At 36.7% G+C, this 11,612-nt stretch overlaps 1 protein-coding gene across 1 annotated transcript; it reads right to left on the bottom strand.

The window, feature by feature from the left end:
• Window positions 1-1,023: 1,023 nt before the first annotated feature.
• Window positions 1,024-10,820, bottom strand: LOC149829126 (putative prefoldin subunit 4). The gene is made up of 3 exons (XM_090017289.1): window positions 10,752-10,820; window positions 10,517-10,627; window positions 1,024-1,497 (listed from the first exon to the last, which is right to left on the bottom strand). The coding sequence occupies exons 1-3, from the start codon at window positions 10,758-10,760 to the stop codon at window positions 1,237-1,239; spliced, it is 381 nt and encodes a 126-aa protein (XP_089873415.1). The 5' UTR covers window positions 10,761-10,820; the 3' UTR covers window positions 1,024-1,236.
• Between the last annotated feature and the right edge of the window lie 792 nt (window positions 10,821-11,612).

The raw sequence follows: 11,612 nt of genomic DNA, 5'->3' as shown, positions 1-11,612 counted from the left end.
GCTGAAATGATGTGGGTTAGGTCCATTCTGAGAGATCTACAAGTCATGATTTCATCTTCAATGTTGATGATGTGTGATAATAGAGCAACGACCCATACAGCTAACAATCCAGTTTTTCATGAGAGAACGAAACACATTGAAGTTGATTGCCACTATATACGTGACTTAGTACAGTCGGGGCATATTTCTACTAGTCATGTGAATTCTGAGGACCAAGTTGCAGATGCCTTCACCAAGCCTATTGCAAGTGCAGGTTTTTCAAGATGTTGCAGCATGATAGATATATATGCTCCAACTTGAGGGGGGAGTGTTACAAGCAATATTTATAAATCTGGGGTGGTCATACGTAATTTGGCACGATTACGTATGCCTACTTGTAAATCTTCTCTTTACTAATCCCTATTTAAATAGGTGATTAGGGTTAATGACAATCGTGCACTCTCTCTCTTATCTCTCTCTCTCTATCTTGTCTTTCTAAAATAGATAAAAGTCTGGTAGTTTCAACATAAATTTTTTTTAGCCAACTTGGCACCTTCACCAGGATTAGCTATTGGAAGTTTGGAACTTGGGTACATGATTAAGCTCGTATCCAATTAGTTTGGTTTTTTGTATGAAATAATTCCCCCATACGGTGCTTTTCTCAGATCTTATATGGAATTCTTAACCAAACACTTATTGGCATTGAAGCTAAACCAAATAGTCAATAATTAATTGTAGATTGAGTAATAAAAATGTTGCATATAAGTCTAAAACTGATAAGAAAAAAGTTACATGAAAGGTCCCTTTTGTTTTTGGAAAGAAACATGGAGGCCCCAATTAAGTTTGAGCATTTTGATCAAAGATTAACCTATATGAGGACATGTATACTAATGTATGATGTCTGACATGTATCTATTGAGATCAGAAATCAAAACTCAATTTGTTTCAGCAGGCAAAATTTACTTCAAAAAATCAAAATGATTTCAGCAGGCAATCTGACCTTAGACAGATATTGAAACTTGAATAGATCTTGACTTGCTAAAATTAAGTGGCTCAGTCCCATCAAAATATCCCATCATTAGAAGCAAACCAACATAAAAATTTGGCGCAAATCCTAGTAAAAAATATGCATCAAACAGTTCTCAGACTTGACACAGTCCAAGGAAGACAAAGGCATCATACATGTGATCAACATAAAAACTGAGAGCGTAGTGTCAGGTAACCAACCATTAGAGGTCAAATGTGACCATGTGCTTACTAATCCTCCTCCAAATTGATGGAGTCCTTGAACTTTCCATATAATATCTTCTTTAGCTCAGCCATTTGTGATAATACAGAGTCCTTCTCTTCCTCCAGCTTCTCCAAATTTTTGTTAACCTCCTCTTTCAATTTTTCTAGTCTAGTCTCTACATCTTCCCTTGGCATGTGAGTGAAAACTTCTCCTATCTGGAATCTCACCATGTCCTCATCAGACAGAATCAGCTCATTGCTGGCATCCTCAAGGTTGTCATTCATTTCCTGCAGATATAATAAAGTAATCTACCAATCAGCAGACAAATTGATACATACAAAAATGGACAGCAATAGTGAGACAATATGATAGATTGAGGGAGTGAACTTTGGGGTATTGTAGGCAGAAGCAGAAGATGATGCCTCCTCATCCCAACTGTCACTATGTTTTCCAAGTTTGCTCTCGCATGAAATGCAGATGCATGCCATTTAAAATGATTGAAAATCTAGAGCTAATTATTGAAGGTTCAAATGCAGTTACTCTAATTTAGTATCAAGAAACCTGTTGGTATTCCAGACGCTGGACTATGATAAAAGTCTGACAGAAATATTGGGACAAAGAGAGACTATAATCTGAAAACCTACAAGTTCTAAGAAATGAACATCAATGATGCCTAGCACTCCAGAGAACTCCTTGAAAATGACAAGGTGTGGCCTCCTGCCTTGTGTGAAAAACAAGCCCCTATGACGGCCGCCATGTGGAAAGGTATGTCAATTTTTCCCTTATTTCTCCTTTTATTTGTTCAGTTAATTCCCAAAATAAGTCTATGTAAGAATGGCAGTGCAAAATGCTGGAGAAAGGAAATTCTCTTATTTCATTCAGAAAGGAATTTCTCTTATGTCGTTCAGAAGGAAATCATACCCATAACTATCCATGACTGTTTATGCCTCTAACACAACTCGATAAAATGGGAGGAAATGTGGTAAATAGCCGATACTACTGGAAGGATTCCTCTTTGGCAGAGAGGTATATTACTTCAGCAGTAAGTTGATAAGTAGAATACGAAAAAAGGCAAATAGGAAATGACCATAACTGAATCGAATGGACACCAAACAATTGATATTATACCTTCCAGAACCAGAATTTTTGGTTTGCAAAGGTGAATATATCAATCTAGATTAGCTATTAACAAGTAACCCAATGTAGGTAGTTTTGGTCAAGGTGATGCAAATCATAGTCACCTGTATCATTAAAGGTAATTTCTCGGCGAGGGTATTTCTCGGACAGATTTTCAAAAGTTGATAAATCTCAGAAAAATCTCGGGAGTTGAAAAAATTGAAACAACAAAAAAGCTAAGAAAATAATAAGTTTTGCATTATTTTTCTTTCAAAAATATAAAGAAACATGTTTTAAAGGTTTTAAAATATAAAAGAAACAAAAAAATAGAAAATGCAAACTTAAAATAAAAAAAAGAAAGAAATTTTCTCAAAAAATAAAGTGATATTTTGTTTCTGGTGATATTTTGAAAATATCACGATATATTCCCGATATTATCGGCTACATTGACATAGCCGATAATATCGCAATATTTTCAAAATATCGGCGATATCGATGACAGTGACCCAAATAAAGATTTATTGCATATCCAAACCCATTTGTTCTTCTTAGCATCTGTTATTCTGGCACAGCAGGCCCTTTTGGCAGTAATCCTTTAGCTACTCTTTGAGAATACATATTCAGATGGTAGCATCACATGGAAATTGGGAATTGATCCATTATGCAGTTCAAAGCAGTAAGCAGTAGCACAGGTTAGCAAGAATTTTTGAAGGTCAGCTTGCCACTCGCTATGCATTTATTCTCATTTAACATTGATAGCATTTGCCACTTTTTGAATTTGCCTTTACAGATTGCCTAAATGAAATACACGAAGGGAACCTAAAAGGCTAAAACAATGATATTAGGCCTTGAGAACTTAGAAAAGTTGTTCAATACATTGATCTGACGAATCCAACCAGTTAGGGAGTATAAACTCAATCATTTATCTCCAAGATCTATCAGTATAGCTGATACATAAGGTCAAATAACATCATACTCACATGACAGCAAAGCTTCACGTCCTTAAAAGTAAAGCAGGTTAAAGTTGACCGCACCAGTTTATCTTTCAGGGAAAAAAGGCCGGTATTCATCCTGCCACATTGAACAGCATGTTAAACTATCACTTTGGTTAAATGTAAGTTTTTGGAAGTCTCAGGGTTTGTTATCCATGAACAAGGACAAAGTTCTAATGGATGCTTCTAGTGTCTAACAGGAAAAATGAGTGTTTTGGCATCCATATATCCATGGTACCTTTTAAGACATATTGGAAGTAATAGAATTGGTACCTCACTACAACAACAACAACAACAACTACGCCTTCATCCCAAAACAATTGGGGTCGGCGATATGATATGAGGATCAGGGGCTGCTGCTCCTATTCCACGATTCCTAATGAGGGAACGTGAGCTTGTCCATGGCATTATATAGAGAATAATACAAGTGGGTTTGAAAACATAATACAATAAGGAACCCAACACAATAAGGAAACCAGGTGTAACGTCTGCTGTATTGAATCCAATATTGCCATCTCTTAATAGCCTCCCACAAGTTGTACATGGTAATCACCATGGACAACTTGGACTTCAAATACCAAAACCTTTGCTTCGTCAAACCCTTGGTGAAGAGATCTGCAATATGATTCTCTGAACTGATGAATCTGGCTTCAAGCTCACCAATGTCACCATCTTCAATTTTACTTCTGAAATACTACATTTCTGAAAATGTGAATACATCTATTTTTTTATATCATAGCACCTGAAGCCTTTATAACTATCAGCATAGCCAACAAATTTACAAACATGAGCTATGAGTTCGAACTTACTTCTCTGGAATTTATCTATATGAACATAGCAAATACACCCATAGTCTTGTAGAGAATCATAATCAGAATGTTTTCCAAAGAATGCATAATAGGGAGACTTGTAATTTAGAATCTTCATAGGCAACATATTTATAATGTACCTAGTTGAATGAAAAGCTTCTGTCCAAAGATATAAAGGAATTTTCTGGCATGTAACATTGTTAGGGCACTTCCAACAATACGACGATGCTTTCTCTCAACTAACCCATTTTGCTGAGGGGTGTAAGGGCAAGATACTCTCCTATTGATTCCAATATTTTCAAGATAAGTAATGAATTTTTTTGAAGAGTACTCGTCTCCACCATCACACTAGAAATTCGGAATAACCATTGAGAATTGATTTTTAACTAACAGGAAGTTTTGTGAAAATATTGAATACTTCATATTTATGTTTCATAAAATATATTTACGTATAACGAGAAAAGTTATCAACAAAAGAAATATAATAATGACTACCATAAGGAGAAGTAGTGGGTGTTGGTCCCCATATATCAGAGTGCACGATTTCAAAAGATTTTGAAGTTCTTTCATTCAACGAATTAAAAGGAAGTACATGACTCTTTGCAATTTGACTTGGACAAACGACACTAGCAGACTCACATTCTAAACTAGACTCGGGAATGAGTTTATTAGAAACCAATCTTTCAATAAAACCACAACTACAATGAGCAAGACGATTGAGATAGGCATTGGCTTTATTTGACCCTGAAGTACTAAACATAATGGATGGATTGAGTGACTCTAGACTAGGCTTCAAAACATAACCCGCTGACTTGATCGCAGAATCTTCTTTAAAAATGTACATATTTTCTGATTTTTTCTTTAGCGAATATCCTCTTCATGTGAAGATCCTAACACAAACAGAGAACATAGTGAATATCATATACGAATTGGTATTATACACAAGTTTAGAGACAAAAATAAGATTTTTTTTTATGATGGGAACAAAAAAAGACATTGAAGAGATTTAGAGAGCTAGACTTAGACAAAAGAATAGACACATTTTCAGTGTGATGGAGTGACGAGTCTCATTTCCAGTAACAATATTATCTCTACCATAATAAGGAAACAAAGTTGAAAACTTACCCTCATCACCTGTAATGTGGTTGGCAACTCTAGAATCAAGGTACTAGACTCCTTGTTCATTCTGCTTTAAATTGAGTCCCGCAACGACAACAAGTAGCAATTGCTTATCTATTGGGACTTGACCTTCTCCACTACTTTGTGCATTACTCTGACCTCCAAATTGACTCTTGCCTTGATCCTTGTTTTGTGTTTCCTTTGATTATATCTAGGATTATCCTTAAACCAACAATTTGCTTTGACATGGCCTAGCTTCTTGCTTATGAAGCAAGTAGGAATAGGGTGTCTCCCTTGGGCAGCAGTGTTAGGAGCAACATTTGGTGTGGACAGTATACATCAACTTCTCTGATTGCCTCCACGACCACGTCCCATGCCTCCTCTAAAGTATCCACCTCTTTCACGTCCTCGTAAAATATTATTAACAAGAATTTACTGGGTTTCACTAGAGGAATCGACATCAGCAGAAAGAGTCATCTCATAATGTAATAATTTGGCCCTCAAATTCTAAAATGTAAGGAGCAAGTCTGAATATTGCAGGGTGGTGGAGAGAACGTGATATTCAGGTCCAAGACCATTGAGAGCGAGCCTACTAAACCATATCTCTATCTGATACTCCATAACCTATGTCACATAGGTGCGGGTGCGGCGATGCGGCACTTTAAAAACACTTGGGTGCGGGGGTGCGGGGAGGGTATATATATATAATTTTTAACAGTTTTAAGTTAACACTACGTGTATGTGTGTGAATTTATGTATTTATATATATAATATAGATAAAAATGGACTTGATTAGGGTTAACTTAATCTACTTTTGGATAGAAATGGACCTCAGTGTGGTTGACTTCACCTAACACAAAGGAAGTTGACGATATTGGATCCAAACTCAGATCCAATATCGTCATCTCTTAATAGGAAGAACAGAAATTTTAATATATGTACCTGCCATGTTGACATAGCTGGACATTTGGGCAGAGATTAGATTGATTGAAGTACGAAGGAGCACATTGAAGTATGTCTTTAACTAAGATCTCAAGCATTCATCTATTAGATAAAAATAACAGAAAATTAGCACACTATCAAATAATTTAACTTTAAAGCTAACTGTGCTGCAGTCATGCAACAACTACAGCATGTCACACAGCTTGTCATACGTTAATTTTCTGCCATGACAAACCAACTTTTTCTTGGTGTACTCTAAATTGTACAAAATACACCTAAAACTAAGTACTTTTTCCTTTCCTGCTATGAAAATTTTCACTAAAGGTGGTTCATAGTGGTAATGCTGTTCAACACAATGACATGTGGTATAAGAGAAGGTTGAATGAAATCCTCATGACATGGTTGCACCCATCAAGAAGTCCATTGGAAATTCAAACCATATTTACAATGCTCACTAGTCTGGTTGTGTAGCCATAGAGAGTATAATAGCATATATAACAACAACAACAACTACGCCTTCATCCCAAAACAATTGAGGTCGACGATATGAACCAAAAAAGAAAATCACTCTGGGTCTTCCACATGAATCCTTCTCCTCCAATCATTTCTATCCAATGTCATGTCCTCGGTGAGGTTCAAAGCATTCATATCCTTTCCTATCACCTCCATCCATGTCTTCCTAGGCCTACCCGACCTCTTTTAACTAATATATTTTCCCATTTCTCCATCCTTCTAACTGGAGCATCATTAGGCCTTCGCCGAATATGTCCAAACCACTGTAAACGATTCTCTCTCATCTTATTTTCAATGGGTGCAACGCCTACCTTCTTACGTATCTCCTCGTTCTGAATCTTATCTTTTATTGTATTTCCACACATCCATCTCAGCATACGCATCTCAGCTACACTCATTTTTTTAATATGATATCTCTTGGCAGCCCAACATTCCGTATCATATAGTAAAGCGGGCCTAATAGTCGTTCTATAAAACTTTTCCTTCAACCGCAATGGCATTCTACGATCGCACAACACTCCAGTTGCACTTTTCCATTTCATCCACCCAACCTTTATCCTATGATTTACATCTCCATCAATTTCTCCATACTTTTGAATGATAGATCCCAAATATTTGAAACAATCAACCACCGGTATTTCTTGCTCACCAAGCTTCACTACACTCCCATCACTACTTCGTTGCTTACTAAACCGACATTCCATGTATTCTGTCTTACTCTTACTCAACTTAAAACCTCTTGCTTCCAATGTCTGTCTCCATAATTCTAACTTAGCATTAACCCCAACTCTAGACTCATCAATCAAAACAATATCATCAGCAAACAACATACACCACGACACATTTTCTTGAATTAATCTCGTAAGCTCATCCATCACTATAGTAAATAGGAAAGGGCTTAAAGCAGATCCTTGATGTAACCCAACCGTTATAGGAAAATTGGTTGTCACCCCTCCACAAGTGCGGACATTGGTTACTACTCCTTCATACATATCTTTAATTATACTAATGTACTTGATAGAAACACCTTTCTTCATCATTGTCCACCAGAGAACGTCCCTAGGTACTCTATCGTATGCCTTCTCCAAATCAATAAAAATCATATGCAAATCTTTGTTCCTCTCTCTATTTCTCTCAATAAGTTGTCTAAGAAGATGTATAGCTTCCATAGTTGATCTTCCAGGCATAAAACCAAATTGATTCTCCGATATCATGACAACCTTCCTCAACCTAGACTCAATCACCCTCTCCCAAAGTTTCATAGTATGACTCATGAGTTTTATACCACGATAATTTGTGCAATCTTGTATATCACCCTTATTCTTATATAGAGGCACCAAAGTACTCTTCCTCCACTCATTAGGCATCTTATTTGTCCGCCAAATTTTGTTAAAAAGATTTGTCAACCATTCTAAACCTTTCTCTCCCAAGCATTTCCAAGCCTCGATAGGTATACCATCTGGGCCAACCGCCCTTCTTGATTTCATTTTCTTCAAAGCCTCTACAATTTCTTTCTTTTGAATCTTGCGCATAAAGTCACGATTCATCTCATGAAAAAGAATGGAGAAGTCTCCAAGATCCTGAGCATGACTTTCATTAATAGCATATATAAACAAATAGAATTTTAAAAAAGAAAAAGGTGAAAATCAGATGAAAAAAGAACTATCTTATTTTCAGAGTGAATAACTCTGACTGATTGTTATTGAGCTCTCTACTTGTGGTTCAAGGTCCATGACACATATCTCAATGAGATGGGGAGCTGCAACCTATGATTCTGGTTATTACAGCTGGAGCATATTCATACAAGCTAGAAGAGTTGCTCTAATACAAGTTTACCAAGGACTAATGTGGGAGCTTAGACTAGATTGAGACTTGAAACTAGGCCTAGAAATGGCATGGAGGAGGCTTTCAAACAAAGATATTGGACGCCTTGAAATTTAAAGGCAATCCTCTCCTCATTTGAATAGCCTAGCAAAGTGGTGCAGTTGAACTCTGGCAACATGATAGAACAAAGAATTTCCATAGCACAGAAACCATATAGAGCAGTTCTCTACATTATTATTTATAACAAACATGCATAAGTACTTCTTTAGTGCAACGACAATAATTTTGTCATATAGCTGTCTGCACACTTCTTCCTTTAATTTCTTGCCCCTCAATAAAAAGAAGTCACAAATTCATGCCTTAAATGATATGAGTGCATTAAACCTTGAACTCAGGTTTTAACTTTGTTTACATGTATAGCATGTGTAGCACAAGGTTATCTGCATGAATATATAATTTACAAATGCCGTGAGGGAATGGTAAAGAAGAATGGCAATAAAAAACTGTCTAACTAATCATATAGTATGATGTGAAACTCACATATTTAAACATGTTATGCAGAAGACAAACAAAAATCATCACAAACTAAGGTGTGCTTGCATAAATAATGCAGGACCTGGTCCTCATGGTAAGAAACAAATATGCAACGTTAAAAATCAACACCAGCCATGGTTTTCTGAAAACATAAGGTCATAAAGGAAGCAAGAATCAAGAATGAGGAAAATGCGCCTACCAGTTACCCATGTTCACTCTTGACAAGCTCAATAATGTCAACAACCTTTTTCATATCAGGTGAGTGTGCCTGTTACTTCAGTTTAGTAGGTACTTCCATTACAGTTCATATTAATCCAAGTAGATCATATGTTTTGCAAAGAAACTTAAATTTGTCTTCCTGATTCAATAAGTACACCAAGTTTTTCTCCCTTGTTCCTCTTTCTTGCTTGTCACATGCAGTATGAGGGATACTATTTAATTTTACAACTTAAAATCTCTCTATTAAAATATTGCGGATATTGCATCGATGTGGGTTACCTCAATAAATAGCAAGAGAGCTTTTTCAGACATTTGCAATCTGTGGTCTAATTAAACAACATCTTGCTTCCAACATAGCGCTAGCCAAGGTCAAAATTTAGGAAAAAAGAACCAACTGCATGGGAAGTACTTCAGTAAGTTACACAGGTGTGAACCCTACAACTGGTTATATCTTGTCATATACTAATGGCCATGAAGTTATTCACACTGTTATAAGATTCAACCACATGATCCATTCTTCAATGGTCAGTCAACAGGCCGAAACAGCTTTCATAGCACATATTGTAGGTACTTTTGCAGTTTATCATCACTAATATCCACTACGCTCAGATTGCTACTTCCAAGATGAATGGTGAAACTAACTCACAGTGTACCTACACTCAGGTGAAACTCAGATTTCAACACTAGATTAAGGATGATACCAACCTATAAGAGATCTCTTCTTACCTACTGATTAACTCTTAACAAACTATTTACATGGAGAGTTATCGCTACAAAGGAGTTTCGTTTAATAACAGTTCCAACCAACGTAACACCAAATACACAAGGAAAATATTATATGTACGTCAAAGCATGAACTGAGAAGGAAATACGTGATTCAGATGAAGAATTAAGAATTGGTAATCCTAATCTCGAAGCAAAAAGACGAAGCATGAACTCAGAATGAAAGACGTGATTCAGATGAAGAATGAAGAATTTGTCATCTTAATCTTGAAGCAAAAAGACGAACTAAAGAGAGAGGTATTCTCCGTTTCGATCAAAGAAGAAAATTGAGACAAAAACTAACATAGGTATTCTCAATTTTGCCTAAAAAACACGAGTTTCAAACGTAGATAGCAAAATGAAACTAATAGGTTCCCAAAATCTTCATAAAAAAGACGGACTTCAAAATCAAATACCAAATTGGAACTACAAAAAAAAAATGGAAAAAGGAGAAGCCTACAGAAAAAAGGTGGTACCTTGGTGGCTTTAATCTCATCTTCAAGCTCATGAAATCTGTTGCTAAGTCTACCGAATCGGTTGATATTCTGCTGATCTTCCCATGTCACCTCGGCCTCCACTCCACCACCCTAAAAATCCCAACAAAAGTCAAGATTTTCCGCAACCAAATAGAACCAAAATCAGGATTTTTTTGTATGTGGGTGCTCGCAATCTTCAATCTGTAGTTCATGAACATTCATTGATAATATTCACCTGCTGCATATTCGGCGACCGACAAGATTGCAAAGAAACTTCGATCTTTTGGGGACCTCACTTCGTCATTCTTGTTTGGGTTCTCCCAATTTGAAAGATGATACATTGCCATTTTGGATCTCATAAAATGGACCCAAATCAACCAGACCCGGTGATCGTCTTTGACATGGTCTATGTAGGACTGTCAATAGGTCCAGTTTTTATTGGGTACCCGACCCGATCTGAACTCGAGTTCTCGGGTATGGGCATGCAAAGTTCCGACCCGGTCTACCAAACCCGACCCGAGCAATATGAAAGCCAGGTTTGGTCATGTTTTTTGCCTGGTACCATACCCGACCCGACCATAGTATTTTAATATTTATATATAATTTTTATAGAAATAAATTTCTAAAATTATGAGGGTCCAGGTCTAGGATTCTATTTTCGTGACACCAAAAAACCTGAACCCGGTTATTGGTTATATAGGTAGTCCGGGTCAACCCTGACCCGATCCATTGACAGCCCTAGGTCTATTCTCTCACTTATTGGATTTGTCAACGGGTCGGACCTGTACCATACTCAGATGGGTCGGACGTGTACAGTCCGAATTCAGGGTAATAGTATTGTGTTCGTATCCAAGTCCTATCTGACCTGGCTTATAAGCACAACCAGACCGGTCCTATTACATATAGCACAGCAGACCCAGTCAAATTTGGTCTTCAATTGTTATATTTTGTACATAAACTAGTATATACTATTTCAGAGTCGGGTCTGGTATGAAACTTTTTAAGCCAGACCTGGGTCCATATATAAGTTTGACATGATTAGCTAATCAAACACATATCACTAAGTCTGAACTTGATCTTACAAGATCCGATCCGG

The sequence above is a fragment of the Nuphar pumila genome, chromosome 9 (genome assembly GCF_984573655.1).
Source record: "Nuphar pumila chromosome 9, dmNupPumi1.hap1.1, whole genome shotgun sequence".
NCBI classification, from domain to species: domain Eukaryota; kingdom Viridiplantae; phylum Streptophyta; class Magnoliopsida; order Nymphaeales; family Nymphaeaceae; genus Nuphar; species Nuphar pumila.
The sequence above is the reverse complement of the archived record's forward strand: the minus strand, read 5'-3'. Positions and strand labels throughout refer to the sequence as shown.